The sequence below is a fragment of the Xylaria bambusicola genome, assembly GCF_022495145.1.
Source record: "Xylaria bambusicola strain CBS 139988 unplaced genomic scaffold F5B22scaffold_31, whole genome shotgun sequence".
NCBI lineage: Eukaryota > Fungi > Ascomycota > Sordariomycetes > Xylariales > Xylariaceae > Xylaria > Xylaria bambusicola.
Genome location: NW_025953584.1, coordinates 433,387 through 449,809, shown reverse-complemented (window position 1 = coordinate 449,809; position 16,423 = coordinate 433,387). Strand labels below are relative to the sequence as shown.

The window sequence follows — 16,423 nt, the reverse complement described above, 5'->3', positions numbered from 1 at the left end:
CTGGGATCGTCCATTGTCCATTCGCCCTCTCTAGATTCACCTCCACGTCGTGCAAGTTGTAGATTTGTTCTCGCTTCAAAGCCAGACGCTTGCGGAGGATCGTGATCTCGGCATCAAGCTTTCTCCAGTGTCGCTTGCCTACAGCCGGATCACATGTATTATATTCAGCCGTCTTTTGTGCCAGGCTGAGTTCAAGATGTTTCTTCTCATCCTCGAGAACCTTTTTGACTTTGGCGAATGCAATAGCAGGATCTTGGGAAGGTCGCAGAGTCGGCTGGTCTTCATAGGTATACTCGGAAGTAGAAGTTTGCTTCTTCGTGCGGCCCGTGGCTGACATGGGGCGTTCAATGCGGACTGTCCTCTTACCACACTCTTCGCTTGAAACATGTCGGCTGGATCGAATACGAGTACAAACCGCGCAATTATTGCACTCGTGGTCCTCCAAGGTGGTCAAGACGTGCTTAGCGGATGGTGAGAGGACCTGAGAGGGGGCCTTGCCCTTTTGCTTCTCAGCAGGTTTCTGCTCCATCTGTATAGAAGGCTCGGTCTCCGATAGAACAGGTGACATAACCCGAACAGTGTGTCCACTCTTGGTTTTTTTCTTCTGAGCAAACTTTCTGTTGGAATCCATAGTGATATCGTCAATAAACAGGGCTGATGTCATGTTCTCGTCATCAGTCTCAATTTGAGGTTCTCGTGTGAGATCAATCTGCTGAGCATAATCATCCTGCATTTGCAAATCCGTATGAGATGTCGTGGTCTTGGCCGACGTCTCGCTCGCGACAGTGTTTCTGTCTTCTGGCTCCACATGAGCCAGCTTGGCGAGCTTTGACTTGCCCTTCAGAGGAATGGAAGCCCTAGATTCTTGAGATGATCGACGAGAATCTCTTGTCAGATTGGTCTCTCTAGTGTCGTTGTCGCGCTGAGGCAAGTGCATTCGATGCATCCGAGAAGTCGTGGCCTTGGCCGACGTCTCGCTCACAACAGTAAATCTGTCCGATGACTCCCAATTATGAGTCATCTTGGTGAGTTTTTCCTTGCTCAGGTTAGGCACGGCACCTTGAATCTGCTGTGCATATTGGGTATCCATCTTCTGTGACAATTCTCTGTTTAACTCGGTGATACGCTTCTGCAACTTGGTAACCTCGCTATGTAGATCGCTGTTTTTACGCTCAAGCTCGTCGTTCTCACGTTGAAGGTGCTGGTTGCTATTATAGAGACCTTCGTATTGCCGTTCAACCCGGAGATTGTCGTCCTTCAAGTCCTTAACGAGAAGCTCAGATCTTGCGTACTGCTGATGAAGAGCATTAAATGCCTCCTCTGCGCCTTGAAGATCCTGCTCGAGTGCAACCTTCTCCCGAGTAAGGGCGTCGTTACGATTTTGAAGACGATCAATGGTGACCTCATGTTTTGATACTTGATCCCGAAGATCATCACGTTCTTTGATGATGTCGGATGCTTGCTGAAGAACCCGATCACGCTCTGCGACGATAGACTGATTGTGGATTTCGTTCGACCCTATCCGGCGATTGGCTTGGTCAAGCTCAGCTCGAAGAGAAGCGAGTTTCTCCGCGAGTTCTATCATTTGACTTGTTAGAAAATAAATGATTTATTATCCGTGGCTAGACTTACGTGATTTTTGAGTAGTGAGCTGCATAATCATGGAGCTATCCGAGTCTGAACCCATCGCGCTGTCCTTGCGCGACTTGAGTCTGGCGATATGGTCCTGAAGCTCAGCCACCTCACTTTGTAGCTGCTCAGCTTGTTTTGATACATGTTCATCGTGCTCCTGTAATATCTGTATTTCATCTCGGATCTTATCCAGTGAAACAAAAATTTCCTCTTCTTCTTTGGGGATGTTGACATCTTCGAAGTCAGCATGGTGGTCTGGAGATCTCTTGGTCACCCTGTCGTGGACTCTGCCATGCTTGACGAAGATTGGTGTGCCGTTTTTGAAGGATGACCATCTCAAGGTGCCGGTGAGAAAATCATCAAGATGGCTGAATTGAGGGAGAAAAAAGGAATGCGCCGTCTGGTTAAGAATAGATGGGCTCGAAGTGCTGTGAATATTGAGTTGTGGTTGTCTTTTAGGTCGGCGTACTGCATCAGCGGAGAATCCGGTGTTAGGCTGAGATTTGGGTGAGATCTGAGATGATCGCTTCACAGATTCTTGCTCTGCTTGGACCTTCTCAGATCTAGCTGTCTGAAGTGTATTCAGCAGTTTGGTCAAATTTCCTGATGTAGGATGGAGAGGAGGTAACTCCATGGTCTCCTCAACCTCTGCAATTGGAGCCTGATGTGGCACACGCAATCTGGGTGAATTACTGCCGAATATGGATGAAGTCTGCATGAGTATTTGGTTAGCCGCCTGATCATCAGATATAAACACGGGACAACAAACATCACGAAAATCAGAGCCAAATGAAAGAGAACGCATAGAAAATGAGGACGAAGAAGCCGGAGTCGGTACCGGGCGCACATCATGGGGACGGATCCGCTTGTGGCACTGGATACGCGATGGCGGTCTCACGTTGTTCCGAAGCACCGAATCGGGGCTGCGCGACTAACGCGCCGGATCTCGGCGGTGGATGACAGTGTTATCATAAGAAGTGGCAAACGATTTACTAACATCATTGCGGGCAGGCTCTGGGGAGGCAGGCTGCTTGTTTTCCTTGCCAGTTGTGTCGTCCCTCTGCCACCATTCAGGGAACTTGCGGTGCAAGGCCGAGGTGTTGATCATGGGCGTCATCGGTTGATGCGTTGAGTCTCCCTGAGGGGGGAGGAAGTTGGAAATGTCTGAAGTAAGGGTGACTGTGCCGTGGCTGCCAGTCGACGATGGTGGAGAGAAAGGGTGCTCGGCGTGATTACGCATCTCCCTGAGGATGCGGGACTTGTGCACCTGGGTCCTCTTTGAGGAATCCATGGCCAGTTCAGAAAGACCCGGCTCACGCGGGGTTGTAACTGCCTGGCTAACTGACTGACTGACTGAAGGACAGCAGATGGTGTTTTGCGTGGTGAAGGTGGTCAAGCAGGCGGGAAGCGGTTGAAAGTAGTTGCGAGCACGCGATGAGGATCACGATGGAAGCAGTTGAAAAACAGTTGGGGTAAGAACAGTTGATTTGCAAGTATGATTGAAAGCGTAGCAGAGTGCAGTTCAAAGTGAAGTGAAGTGCGGTGCGAGTGCGGATGCGAGTGTGTGTGATGATGTTGTAGAGGAGAAGGAGAGCTCTGGTAGAAGCGCGGGCGCGATGTTGTTTGTTTATGTTCCCCCAGGTTGGCAGGGGACGCTAAGAAAGCTAAAAGCACAGGCCTTAAAGTATGTAAAGTCCCCAAAACTTTAATGAGCTATGATGTAATGCTACGTAGGTCTGCTATTCTCAATTGATGGAATTAAACTATTGTATAAGCGCATGTGATAGTTCGACTGACTCCTTGTGATTTATTGCAGCAAACAATTCAAAATGAGGAGGCAGGAACAATGATGTTGAAGCAGCTCTCAATATAGGTACCTTTTCGCAGGTGTGTGAAGCTTAGGTGATTTTAGCGCCCGTTGGAGCTGTCTATAGTGCTACGCTACCAGCGCTACCAGCGTTACCAAGTACCGACCACTGTTGGGAGGCTCCATGAACAATTAGCCACTAGATAAGTACCTATATAGGTACCTAAGTAGGTATCTATAGGTATCCAAATAGGTACACCTCTATCTACCTCCATGCTGCACCAGTGCAAGTATGAACCGAACGGCTTCGCACCATGATATATGAGGCCAAGCATGAGATATCATACAATTTGACCTATTGTGTCCCCCTTCCTCCCATAACAGAGTGTAGGTATGCTAGGTGCTACCTACTATGTAAGTTGGTATGTACCTGGTAAGAGGTAACTTCATACCCCTCAGTGCTTGGCATTTGAACTTGGATACCCGCCCCGCCTACTAACTACGAAGTACGAACTGCCCAGTTCAGTACCGGTATATGCTTTCCTCGCTTTGATAAAGTTCCCAATGCCCGAAGAAAACTCAACGCAGAAATAGCTATGATGCTTTACGTAGTTGTTTCGCTTTCACTCAATAATGTCGCGTCGCGTCGCGTTCTTTGTTGAGTCGCTGCACAGATGCTCTCGTCATCGATTTTCTTGATCAAGGTTAAGTTTTGTAGAGCCGGTCTTTTACGTTTGTTGGAACAGGTTTCATGTGAGCAGGAGGACACAAGATGTACATCATCTGATTCGTCGCCTTACCCAGCCTCAGCTGGCTCAGCCACTAAACATCGGCTAAATACATAAATTTATCTACCTACCTAGATCTATGTAGGTTTGGGCCGTAAATTTACATCAGGCTTGGGACGGTAGGCTAATACTAAGGGTGGTGGACATATACGACCTCGACCTCCGTACCTAGGTACGTAAAAGCTAAATATCGAGTTATGCGGTGCAAGAGTATCTCGCCAGAACAGTGCTCTCATACAGTAGATGTCTCCGCATATACTGTACTCTACTTTACAAGTCTCTTTCAGCCATATAAACCCACGACAGACGGCAGCAACAGCCATTTTGGTCTATCAAGCCATCTATAACTAAGTATCAGGTAGGTAGGTATTATATCTAGAGGGTACGCAGTTGTTATTACCTAGAATGTGTATAGGATGGCTTGCGAAATCACGTAAATAGTGTCGTGCCAATGATACAGTTGCGTGGCACTACTGTCAGATTGGAATAGTAATATTAACAGTAACTAAGCAGCTTCTCGCTTTCTTCTACGTTGCCATCAACCGAACTTCCTATCATCCTCGCCATCCTTGTAGACTCTAAACAATGGACAAGGTCCGGATAGCAGTCATCGGCCTGGGTACTAACGCCTCCTTGTTTCTTCCCTACACCAGGCTATCTTTGCTAACATCAACCTAGGCCCCGCAGGCTTAACTGCTCTAAAGAGCCTTCGTGAAGAAGGGTTCAATGCGGTCGCCTTCGAAAGGCGAAATGAGATTGGTGGACTTTGGGCTTTCAGTGACGATGTCAACTGCACGTCCGTGTTGAAGGAAACAGTGTGTAATATTAGCAAGTTCGTCGTAAGTAAGCCATGCTGTGTGGCGACTACAGCCCAGCATCCGATACTCACAACGATTGCGTAGTCAGGATTTAGCGACTTCCCAGTGCCTAAAGGTAGGCACACACGAGCTTCATTCAATTCTTTAAATGTTGATCTACTTGCGTGATCGAATTAACGACGTGGTGGTTCAGACTATCCTACTTTTTTCACGGGTTCCCAAGTGGCGGCTTACTTTCAATCATATGCGTCCCATTTCGACCTATACCCATATATCCGCTTCAGCAACACCGTCGAGCGCATCACTCGGAATGCGGTTGACGACAGCTGGGACGTTCATAACACAACCTCAGGCGAGTCCACTGTGCTCTCTTTCGACAAGGTGGTGCTCGCCCACGGCTGTGAAAGCGTACCGCTGTGGCCGCCTATGCCAAACAGGAACAAATTCAAGGGCACTGTGATACACAGCCAGTCTTTCAAGAGGTAAGAAACTCAAATTCTTTCCAACATTCTACCCTGACAACGAGTAAATTAAGTCCCGAGGCTTTTAAAGGTAAACGAGTCCTCGTTGTTGGGATCGGCAATACAGCCTGCGAAGTGTCACTATCCTTAGCGAAGCATGCGTCGAAAGTATACCAATCTTATCGACGCGGTCGTATCCTCGTTTCTCGCTATGGCGACGATGGCATTCCCCTGGACACGCAATTCTCATGGTCTGCTCTGCGCTTGAAGTATTTAATGGACCATCTAGTGCCAACGTTGATGGGCCCACTCGGTGACAAGTTCATGATCAACAAGATGATATCTGATGCATCAAGGTCTGAGCCAGTTGATACCAGCATTTCTGAGAAAGAGAAGTGGAAGTACACTGAGAAGCGAGTGCGAGAAGACTGGAGATTAGTGCCAGCTCCCAGCATGGCACATGTCCACCCTGCTGTACAAGAAGACTTCATCCCAGCTTTACGTCGTGGAGACATCACGCCTGCTCATGGCTTTAAGGATTTCCGTGGAGAACACGAAGTAGTGTTGGATGACGGCGCAGTTGTCGAGGTTGATGCTGTGATATTCTGCACCGGATATGAGTTAGATTTCAAGATCATGCCCGAGCTTGAGATGGACGGTGCAATGGGAATGCCCTTGCGAACTACTGAGAAATTATCAACGCTCAGTGCCGGGGAAGAGTCAATAAGCGAGAAGCATCAGCCACATCTCCCTCGACTCTTTCAAATGATATTTCCACCCCGCCATGCTTCCTCAGTCGCAATACTCAGTTGGATAGCACCTCAAGAAAATGTCTGGTGTGTTTCAGAGCTTGCATCAATGGCTGTCTCCCAGATATGGGCCGCTGAAACGCATAAAGATTCGAGGACGGCATTAAAGCAACACCAGGACACATCTTATCGCTCTCCAGCTCTCCTACCCTCCCTAGAGGAAATGAACGCACAGGTGGATGCGTATCATACGTGGTGGCGGACCCAATGGCAAACAGAGCCGTCTATGCGTCCTGGATATGTGCAGGGGTATTCGTTCTATAGGTTCCTGCATGATGCAGCCGGCACTGGCCTATATGACAACCTCAACCACATATTCACTACCCAAAATTGGAGTCTATGGTGGAATGATCATGAGTTGTGGACATGGCTGTCCAAAGGCCCAATGAACAACTATTCATGGCGCCTTTTCGATACTAACCCCAAGGGAATACCGGGTTGTGGTAGAAGGTCATGGCCAGGAGCTAGACAAGCAACGAAGGACGCGGTAAGTGTAGCATCCCAGCCACAAGCATACCGATTGACTGATGACATACTAGTATGAGATCTTCGAGGACTTCAAGAAGCTAATGCGGAACAAGTCAAAGAACGCATGACGAGTTCGGATTGAATTGCGCGCGCAACTGAATACATTCATTCCATAGAGACAGACCTTCTTAGATTACTCATACCTAGAGACTCCACTTCCGTCGCCAACAACCTTCCGCGGAAGGCAGAGTACGAAATGGATCCTAGCATGAAATTAGTCTACCGGTACTCATCGGGCATAAAGAAGATCCTCATAACTCGTGTTATCTCCGTGTCCTTAAAACTTCTCATCACCAAATCTACGTAAAAGCACATACTACGTAACAAGCTTCAACCTAAAACCCGGATCTACCTTGCCGCCGTTGCCTATGCCCGAAACGGGCCCATTTGGTGGGTATTTCGGGCATAATGATGTGGATGTCTAAGGATCTCTCTTTATCTATCGGCCTTTAGATCCGCCTCACGCAATGGATACGTCGGTAAGTAGACCAAGCACAGACATCATCCATCGGCATCAGACGATCTCCGAAGCCTTTTGCTCGTATTTGCGAATGTCCATTTTTGCCGGAGACAGCCTGCGTTATCTAACTTACCTTACTAGGTGAGATAGACATCATCACTAAGCTCAGCGAAGCTTTGCGGCTCATACATAAGTGACATTGTATATAGATATGCATTTCCTATATAAATGTAAGAAGCTGTAGACATCGTCGTCTTAGGATCGTGCAGTCATCATCATCTACTTCTCGAATATATATAAAAAAAACCCCCATAGAGCGCCTGAGTTACCCATCAACCCGAACACCAAGTCTATTACCCATTAGATTAACCACCCCAATACTCACCATGGCCAGCACCCCCCGCCGCGTCCTCATCACCGGCGCAAACGGGTTCATAGCCGCGCAGACCGTATCGCGCTTCCTGTCTTCAGGCTGGACAGTCCGCGGCACGGTCCGCGACCTCTCGAGTCCCAGCGCGCAATCCCTAGCGAAGCATTTCGCGCCCGCCCAAGCAGCAGGGTCCTTCGAGCTCGTGTCGGTGCGCGACATCAGGGCGCCGGGCGCCTTCGACGACGCCGTCCGCGGATGCCACGCGGTCGCGCACCTCGCGACGCCCGTGGTCTTCGACAGCGGGGACGTAGAGTACATCGTGGGGACCGCGGTGCAGGGGACGCTGTCGATCCTCGAGTCCGCGCTGAAGGCCACGCGGGCAGGGGACGCGATAGAGAGCGTCGTGCTGATGTCCAGCGTCGCCGCCGTGCGCATGGCGACGCCCGGCTTCGCGACGTTCACGGAGAAGGACTGGAACACGCGCGCCGAGGACGAGGTCCGCGAGCTCGGGGACAAGGCCTATGGCCATATCATCTACGCCGCTAGCAAAGTCGCCTCGGAGCGCGCGTTCTGGAAGTGGATGGGGGAGAAGAAGTCGCCGTTTGCGGCGACGTCGGTGAATCCTTGGTAAGTGCTTGCCCTCCTTCTCGAGCTAGTAATTACGTTTTTTTTTTTTTTCCAGTTCAAGTGGAATGTGCTGATAATGACTACGTAGCTGGGTCGCCGGTCCCCCACTATACCTGCCTGATTCGCCCGAGGACATCCCCGAGACGACATCGTTCATCTGGAAAGTATTTGCCGGCCAGGAATTTCCCCCGGGACCCACCGGGCATGGCTCGCACGTAGACGTTCGCGATGTCGCGCGAATGACGGAATGGGCGGCGTCGCACCCCGAGACGACCGGCGGTGAACGCTACATCGTAGGCGGGAACGGGAACGTGGGCGTTCCTCAGGCTGTGGCTGACATCCTACGCAAAGCTTACCCCGAGAGGCGAAACATTATCAAAGAAGGGACGCCTGGAGAGGGCTATCAACCCGGCTACGCTTCCGACCCGAGTAAATTCCATCTGGACTCCTCAAAAGCAGTCAAGGCAACTGGGCAAGAATGGATTCCTTATGATCAAATGGTTTTAGACACGGCTAAGTTATTTGAGGCATACCTATAGATTTAAGATAGAGATAATACCCCCATTGAACAAGACATTTCCAAAAATCAATTGATAGTATTATGACGTTACGTGGAATCCTATTCTAAGCTAGAAATCCGGCCCGATTCCAACCCAACCTAGATATCCGACCCAATAGGTTGACCGTTTACGCTCTAATAAAAGTCACAAGAAGTATATTCCTCCCGCTCCGTACACCATAAATAAACATAAAAGCGTTACGAGATCGCATCCCGCGAGGGCCAGCCTGGATTCAGTAAACCGTAACTGCACTAACATATTCATTCTTCAAGACCTCGAACACAAGGCCTGGAAAGCCGTACAGGGTGGTAGTAGACTCCTCGTTGCCGTCCAACTTCTTGGCGTTAATACCACCACTGCTATCTTCCCAGCCACCCAGGAACTCGCAACTGCTTCCGGGACTATCACCCCAACCGCGGTTAAGTACCATTCCCCGTTGACGGTTTTTGGCATCTTCCTCGGATGCATAGGTACTCTTCCACTCTTCTCGTAGTGCCTCTTCTATCTCACCAAATGGTGTCTCTGAATTGATGGGAAGATCATCCATGGTTTTGCCGAGGTAGGCAATCTCCCACCGTGAGCGACGGTGTCGATTAAAAGGATACGAGCCCGGAACATTACCGTGCAACACAACTTTAGTGGCAACTAGACGATTTGGTTTCCAGCTCTTGATGATACTTGCTCCTGGAAGTTGATCCGGAGGCACATTTGACTGTGATGGGTTTATGCGTGAAGGCGGCTGGGGTAGTGATACGAGAATATCAAAACCTTGATAGAAGTAATTATAAAAGCATTCCCCAGACAAGTCATCTACTGTGTCATCTTCAACTGCCTCGTCGCCTGAATCTTCAGATCCCGATGTGACAAATGACTGATCTGTGTCGGTGAGATCATCTGGGCGTTTGTAATCGGCGCCGCTCGATCTAGATCTACTGTGACTCGATGTTCGGTTCTTGTGGATATACATGCGCTGATCATTCTTCCGATATATGGCATCTGGAGGGCCTAATTCGATGACCAAATCCTGCACAGTAGTTTCTCCGAGATTAATCCATACAGAGTTGTTGGTCCATTTCTTGAACAACTGCAAGCGTCCACCGCCATGTATCTTGACAAGAGAGATCTCATCGGGTACAACATCCTTGCTCTTACTGAAGGGTGGTGCTGATTTGATGCTTGGGAGAAGCTCTGTCCAAAGTGTTTCCCTAGCAGCCGCCCACGACTTACCACTAAAAACGGCCACAGAAGTCGCAGTCTGGCTTGATGTGGATGAGAGTAATGAAACAACATCTTTATCTGGCTTGTAGGAGGACATTGGCAACGGAAAGTTAAAGGCAATTCCGGGATAGGATAGGACGTATGTCCCTATGCCATCACGACGGTCTGTGGGGATAAATTCACCAGCATATGTTGGCCCGAATAGTCGGTGGTAGATGTTTTTGAAGGCAGGACCGCTGGAAGCGTCGCTGCCCGCTCTAGGAGATACCGAAGACCCTTGGGCGCTGGAAGCTTTGGCAATGTCCTTATCATTGTAAGTAATGCGATTCTTTGTAAAGTCGATAACCTCGACAAGACGCAGTCGCTGCTCAGGGCCGTCGAAGCGCAAACGGATCCCGTTAGCCGGTAGCGTGAGAGTTACAGATTCGGCAACGGGGTGTTCTTTGGAGTATATCAGGTCGAATTTAGGGAATCGTTGCGGCTCGGCCTTAAGTCTCGTGAGAACGTCGTGAAGAAATGCGCCGAGCACTGCAGGCGGGAAGCGGTCAGTTCTCCTTCAGTTTGTATGCGTCCCTATGTTGGTACATTTGAAAGAGGCGGGCACTATATGATCACGTACCTAGAAAGCCTAACCCGACGCCCGGGTATAGAGGAGCGGAGAAGACAGACATTGGTGTGCTGGACTGGCACAAGATAGCCAAGGGCGAGCGCGGGTTAAATCAAAACTAGTGTCACCATCGATGACTTCCAACAGAGGTGACGTCGCGGAATCTCAGGCGCTCATCGATTTCAGGGTTGTTGCGTGGTAGGTCAGGGAGCCGGATCTAGCAGTATGTGTTCTCACGAAAGAGTAGACCAAAGCCGCCCTTTTACTACAAAGATTTGTTCTTGGTAGGCGTAAAAGAAGCGCAGGTGCTTAATTTTTGGTTGAAACAAGTCCCTCCGAATGTAGCTGATAGTATATCGGAGAAAGTCAAATGAATCGTGGCATGGAGGTCATGTTGGTCATCAGGGTAGTGATCAGCTTCACTCTTCGGCGGCTGTGTCTGTACTTCAGCTACACGCTACCTACAAGGACGTCATCTGGTACAGCAGCGCAACTAGATGATAGAGGGGCAGGTGGGAGGGGACCGCCTAAGTACGGTAAGCCGGTCAGAGCCGGTCAGCAGGCACATGCGATCAGCCAGACCAGCCGAGCCCAGCCTAACCCCATGGACCCTGCAGTCCATCAATGGAAGATCGGTTCTAACTGTTATAGGTCTAGACCGCAAGTTAATTACCTACATACAGTAGTACTTACGTGGGGTATCTGAATAACTGCCTATTGCTGTCCAGAGCCTGCCCAAAACACCTACCTATCTCCATGTGCTGCGGGGGTTTTAGCCAAGGTGCGTAGGTACTTATTCCCTTTACAGACCCTTTACTTCCAACCTAAGTAGGTATCGATACTCCCAAATATAGAAGTACTGTACTTGTATGTAACGATAGGGTTGCGAAGTAATGTGAAGATTAGAAAGCAAAGTTTCCTAACCTACATCTCATATTCAGCCTCTCGTGAAGCACCTAGGTCGCTTCTCGCTGAACAAAACTTCAATACAAAGTCTATTTTCGCCATGAAGGCTACAATACATATGTACTATGTACACTAAGTATCTGATGCTACCTATATACATATATGTAGGTACAAATCTAGGTACCTAGCAGTTCAGGGAAGGGAGGGCAGGAGTGGGGAGTTACAGTGGGAAGTAGTGGGGAAAGGCTGTTTCCAGGGCAACAGCAACACAAGAATCTTCTGTTGATGTAACTGCCCGCCTGCTCCACATGCCTGCCCCTGCCCCAGCAGCCCCAACGCGTCTTCCAGATAACCGAAGGCCGTACCTTCGTGATATGCCCGTTCTAACTCCAAGCATGCCCTCTTGATGACCTCGATTTAACTGTGCTCGTTGTTGTTATTGTCTTTTTAGCTAATTGCGACCTTGGTTTGGATTTTCGAGTTTCGGTTTTTGGTACCAAGCTCAGCACAAATTAGCCCCTACCTACATCTATATTTCACTGTGCCACTTCTCCCATGCAGAGCCGGTCTCGTCGAGGCGAGACGCCTGCATCGACCGCCAATGTGCGGTCAGGCACCGGAGCTCGCATGGGCTCCCGTCTCGCCACATCCAGAACATCGAATCTAAGGCAGCCCATGCATCATGCCGTCGCCGCTGCGAGAATCGATCGTGCCGCTGCTGCGTCGCCCGCCGAGTCCCTGTCATCGGTTGCAACAACAGGCACGAAGCGCAAGGAGCGTGACTTCGAGGTAGACAGCGCACAAGAGACAAACATCCAAGTCGTCGTACGGTGTCGCGGTCGAAATAAACAGGAACAGCGCGAGAGTAGCGCCGTTGTTGTGTCTACCGATGCCGTTCGAGGGAGCGTCGTCGACCTGTCCATGGGACCTAGCGCCCTCAGCAACAAAACCTACAACTTCGACCGTGTTTTTTCTCCGGCCGCTGACCAGAGCATGGTATACGAGGATGTCGTGAAGCCCATATTGGAGGAGGTTTGTGTTCCGTGAACCCCTACAAGATGATACGTGGACTAACGGCTGGGATAGATGTTGAGCGGCTACAACTGCACTATTTTCGCCTATGGTCAGACCGGCACGGGTAAAACATACACCATGTCGGGAGATATGGACGAGACATTCGGCCTATTGTCTGATGAGGCCGGTATCATCCCCCGTGTGTTGCACTCGCTGTTCAAGAAGCTGGATTCGGAAGACACCGAGAGCTTTGTGAAGTGCTCCTTCATCGAGCTTTACAACGAAGAGCTGCGAGATCTCATGTCCGTCGACGACAACACCAAGCTGAAGATTTTTGATGAAGTGTCCCGGAAAGGCCACGCCACTACCGTCGTCCAGGGGATGGAGGAAGCCCATATCAGAAACGCATCAGAGGGAATCAAACTGCTCCAGGAGGGTAGTCTAAAGAGACAGGTCGCAGCTACGAAATGCAATGATCTCAGCAGTCGAAGTCACACTGTTTTCACCATAACGGCCTGCGTCAAGAAGGCTGGCGAAGACGGTGAAGATTGGGTTAGTGCTGGAAAATTAAACCTTGTTGATCTCGCTGGTAGCGAGAATATTCAACGATCCGGTGCTGAGAACAAACGTGCCGCCGAGGCCGGCCTGATCAACAAGAGTCTCCTCACTCTCGGGCGGGTCATCAATGCTCTGGTGGATCACAGTTCACATATTCCTTACAGGGAGTCTAAGCTAACCCGTCTTTTGCAAGACTCCCTCGGAGGTCGAACGAAAACTTGCATTATAGCCACCGTTTCTCCAGCCAAGAGCAACCTTGAGGAAACCATCTCAACTCTTGACTATGCCTTCAGGGCCAAAAACATTCGCAACAAGCCCCAAGTTAACCAAATGATCCGGAAGGGCGCTTTACTTAGGGATTTGGCGCACGAAATCGAGAAGTTAAAAAGCGAGCTGATTGCAACACGACAACGGAATGGAGTCTATCTATCTAATGAGAGCTACGAAGAGATGGCTACAGTCAGCGAATCGAGGCGAATACAGAACGATGAGCAAGCCGCCAAGATTGAGACTCTGGAGTCCAACCTCCGAAACAAGGTGCAAGAACTTTTCTCCTTAACGTCAAGCTTCATGGGTTTGAAGAAAGACCATGAGGAGACGAAGCTACAGCTAGAAGATACCAAGGGTGTCTTGGACCAGACGGAGCTTGTGCTGGAGGCCACACGCAAAACCCTCGCTGAGGAAACTCTTCTTCGCAAAGCACACCAAAAGACAGAGGAACAGATGCATGTCATGGGAAACAAGCTCATCAAAACGCTTCACCAAACAGTCGGGCATGTTGGGGGTCTACATGCCAAGAACAAGAGAAAATCCGATCTTCAGGCGCTGAATCGCACAAACTGGGGTCTTGCTCAAGACCAGGTATCTGAAATTACATCCTTAGTCGAAGCCCGCATAGAGGAATTCCAGAGCGAACAGCAACAACACATCTCTAGCATATCAGAACGCATGCAAACCTTTGTCGAGGCAGAACTAGAGAAGCTTTCATCAACGCAGTCCTTTCTTAATCGAAACCTCGAAGTCTTTTCCTCGTCGAAGAAGGAGCTAGTAGAACAGAGGCAGAAGTCGAAAGAAGAGATGGATCAGGTGCTAGAAGAAATCAAAGAAGTACGCGACAACATTAAAGAACGGGTTGACGAGAGTCTCCGTGCGATCGCGACAGCCGCGGAAACAATCGCAGAGGACGTCCTCAGCGAGCTTGGTACATTCCACAACCTCTTGCATACGTCATATTCCGCCTTAGGTAAAGACTTCAAAGCTATTTTTGAGGAATTATTGAATCACAACGCTGCCCAGAGGAAAGAGTCCGACGATCTTAGAGTGCAGCTAGAGGATGCTACTGAGAAAATCTCGCAGTCCAATGCGTCGATCTCAATTCAGATACAGAATGCATTAGATGAAGAAAGGAAAGAAGCTGGAGAGGAACGCCGTCTCTTGCTAGCACAGATCACCTCTCTCATTGACTCCCAAGCCAAGGCCCAGGAAACCCGCCTAGCAAACAGGGCAACTCTGATTCGGCAGAATGTTGAAGACAATAGTACTTTATTGGGGGGGAGTGTGGCGCAGTATGCCAAAGGCATGGATAGTTGGAATGCACGAGAAGGGAAATTTCTTGACGAGATTGCTACCTCTCGTGAAACACTGAAATCCAAGCTGCAGGATGACTGGACCGTAAGTCTTATGCGCGTGACCCAGCTATTTGGAATTACTGCTAACTGATATTTGAAGGCCGCGAATACTCATAGCACCTCAATTCAAAAGACGACCAAGTCCGTCCATGCTGAAACAGTGCGGGTTGTCGACGAACAGATCCGGGATCTTGATGCCCAGATGACTTCTCTCGACGATTTCGTAACACGTGCTCGCTCACAGAATTCGGAGCATGACAGTCAGCATGCAACATCATTGAACAGCCTCTCCAGCACAGTAGAGGACTCGTATGCGAACATTGGTCAACACTTTCAAACAACGTGCTCTCGGGTTGAGGAGCTGGGTTCAGAGATGGAAATCGACATCAAAGCTGCAGAAGAGGCACTTGAACCATTACCCGCCAACTTGTGTCAACCTCTAGCCGATCTTCGCGAAGATATCTCCAGTACAGTGATAAGGGAATACCAGCCAACGGGTGACACACCTCAAAAGCTGACATACGACTATCCTACTGAACTACCTCGCACGAAGGCACACACCTCCTTGATTGCCAAGTTCAATGGGGAGCCGTCGCCTAGTAAAGCACCTGTGTTTGCGGACACAGACACAACCCTGTCAGAAAATCGATCACCTTCTCGGCCCGTCACTAGCGATGACTCGAGCGGTTTGTTGGATCGTGGTCGTAGCGCACTAGCTGTAAGTCTTCGGGAGTTACACCCGAATGTCAACAACAGTAATCTCATCTCCACATTCGACCAGCGAGCGAGCACGACAATACATGGGCTTGCCAATAGCATCGGTCCCGGCAGCTTGATGGAACCTGAAGATGATATACCTGAGGATATGACGATGCCTCTGTTTAAGAAGAGTAAGACTACCCGAGGCAGGACAAGCAAGTCAACATTAAGCATGGAAGGACGAGAAAACTTACCGCCTCTCGCAGCATTAGTCCCAGGAGGTGGCAAGGAGATTTTCTCCCAAAGTATTAGCAGGAGGAAGAGTCCGAGGTTGAACTGAAACGACATCGTTGGCAATACGGAGTTTGGAAGTTATGAATATTGGCACTGGAGTTTACGAAAAGAGGCGTTGTGCTTGGCGGGACTTGGGGCACTAAGATACCTACTAGTTAGTTCTTGTTGAAGCTTTATCGAATGCAGTTGGTCGTCGTATAAATAGTGATTAATACTACTCCTTCTAGCCCACAATTTATCTATTTCGGGGGACTCAGTCCTCAATGAGTACCTACATTTTTAACGTCGGTATTTGTTTTGCTGTAAAGGGTCTTCATTTGACCATATGCATACATGCCAACACGAATATATTTCGGGGGCTTCCTTTTTCCTGTTTATATTTACCGACACATATGAACCTAAGTATGAAGTTACCTAGCTAACAGGATCAAGCATTCGGCCGGCTCATGATTTCTATCGTTGCGCAAGGGTCCGTCCAACCTTCTGGCAGGCAAAGCTGAAGCTACGCATAGTGGATGTTTCTTTGTTGCCTTGCACCCTTATAACATTATTCTTCCTTTTGCATACATACCTAATTCCTAGAATGTCGTGCTTAGCTTCCTTTTTTGGCCGCCGATATGACCTGACACCGCCGACAGT

At 49.4% G+C, this 16,423-nt stretch overlaps 4 protein-coding genes across 4 annotated transcripts; 3 read left to right on the top strand and 1 right to left on the bottom strand.

Annotated features, from left to right (window-relative positions):
- The first annotated feature begins 4,535 nt into the window (after window positions 1-4,535).
- F5B22DRAFT_286071 (FAD/NAD(P)-binding domain-containing protein) lies at window positions 4,536-7,266 on the top strand. The gene is made up of 6 exons (XM_047970354.1): window positions 4,536-4,846; window positions 4,906-5,066; window positions 5,130-5,160; window positions 5,239-5,527; window positions 5,581-6,802; window positions 6,855-7,266. Exons 1-6 carry the CDS (start codon window positions 4,813-4,815, stop codon window positions 6,909-6,911), a joined length of 1,794 nt encoding a protein of 597 aa, XP_047829361.1. The 5' UTR covers window positions 4,536-4,812; the 3' UTR covers window positions 6,912-7,266.
- F5B22DRAFT_286027 (uncharacterized protein) lies at window positions 7,240-8,966 on the top strand. Its single transcript, XM_047970353.1, has 3 exons — window positions 7,240-7,322; window positions 7,445-8,300; window positions 8,389-8,966. The coding sequence occupies exons 2-3, from the start codon at window positions 7,690-7,692 to the stop codon at window positions 8,837-8,839; spliced, it is 1,062 nt and encodes a 353-aa protein (XP_047829360.1). The 5' UTR covers window positions 7,240-7,322; window positions 7,445-7,689; the 3' UTR covers window positions 8,840-8,966.
- On the bottom strand, window positions 8,877-11,242 carry F5B22DRAFT_613367 (uncharacterized protein). The gene is made up of 2 exons (XM_047975398.1): window positions 10,698-11,242; window positions 8,877-10,606 (listed from the first exon to the last, which is right to left on the bottom strand). The coding sequence occupies exons 1-2, from the start codon at window positions 10,747-10,749 to the stop codon at window positions 9,093-9,095; spliced, it is 1,566 nt and encodes a 521-aa protein (XP_047829359.1). The 5' UTR covers window positions 10,750-11,242; the 3' UTR covers window positions 8,877-9,092.
- Window positions 11,243-11,852: 610 nt separating this feature from the next.
- Window positions 11,853-16,054, top strand: F5B22DRAFT_613366 (P-loop containing nucleoside triphosphate hydrolase protein). The gene is made up of 4 exons (XM_047975397.1): window positions 11,853-12,623; window positions 12,678-14,834; window positions 14,892-15,668; window positions 15,745-16,054. Exons 1-4 carry the CDS (start codon window positions 12,147-12,149, stop codon window positions 15,760-15,762), a joined length of 3,429 nt encoding a protein of 1,142 aa, XP_047829358.1. The 5' UTR covers window positions 11,853-12,146; the 3' UTR covers window positions 15,763-16,054.
- The last annotated feature ends 369 nt before the right edge of the window (window positions 16,055-16,423 follow it).

What these genes read in the sequence shown, in the direction of transcription:
- F5B22DRAFT_286071 (XM_047970354.1), top strand. Translation starts at nt 4,813, where the DNA reads ATGGACAAGGTCCGGATAGCAGTCATCGGCCTGG. An exon ending in GATAGCAGTCATCGGCCTGG is followed by an intron (nt 4,847 to 4,905) that starts GTACTAACGCCT and finishes ACATCAACCTAG; the next exon opens with GCCCCGCAGGCTTAACTGCT. An exon ending in CGACTTCCCAGTGCCTAAAG is followed by an intron (nt 5,161 to 5,238) that starts GTAGGCACACAC and finishes GTGGTGGTTCAG; the next exon opens with ACTATCCTACTTTTTTCACG.
- F5B22DRAFT_286027 (XM_047970353.1), top strand. Translation starts at nt 7,690, where the DNA reads ATGGCCAGCACCCCCCGCCGCGTCCTCATCACCGGCGCAAACGGGTTC. An exon ending in GCGACGTCGGTGAATCCTTG is followed by an intron (nt 8,301 to 8,388) that starts GTAAGTGCTTGC and finishes ATGACTACGTAG; the next exon opens with CTGGGTCGCCGGTCCCCCAC.
- F5B22DRAFT_613367 (XM_047975398.1), bottom strand. Translation starts at nt 10,749, where the DNA reads ATGTCTGTCTTCTCCGCTCCTCTATACCCGGGCGTCGGGTTAGGCTTT. An exon ending in CGTCGGGTTAGGCTTTCTAG is followed by an intron (nt 10,607 to 10,697) that starts GTACGTGATCAT and finishes TCCCGCCTGCAG; the next exon opens with TGCTCGGCGCATTTCTTCAC.
- F5B22DRAFT_613366 (XM_047975397.1), top strand. Translation starts at nt 12,147, where the DNA reads ATGCAGAGCCGGTCTCGTCGAGGCGAGACGCCTGCATCGACCGCCAAT. An exon ending in TGAAGCCCATATTGGAGGAG is followed by an intron (nt 12,624 to 12,677) that starts GTTTGTGTTCCG and finishes CGGCTGGGATAG; the next exon opens with ATGTTGAGCGGCTACAACTG. An exon ending in AGCTGCAGGATGACTGGACC is followed by an intron (nt 14,835 to 14,891) that starts GTAAGTCTTATG and finishes TGATATTTGAAG; the next exon opens with GCCGCGAATACTCATAGCAC.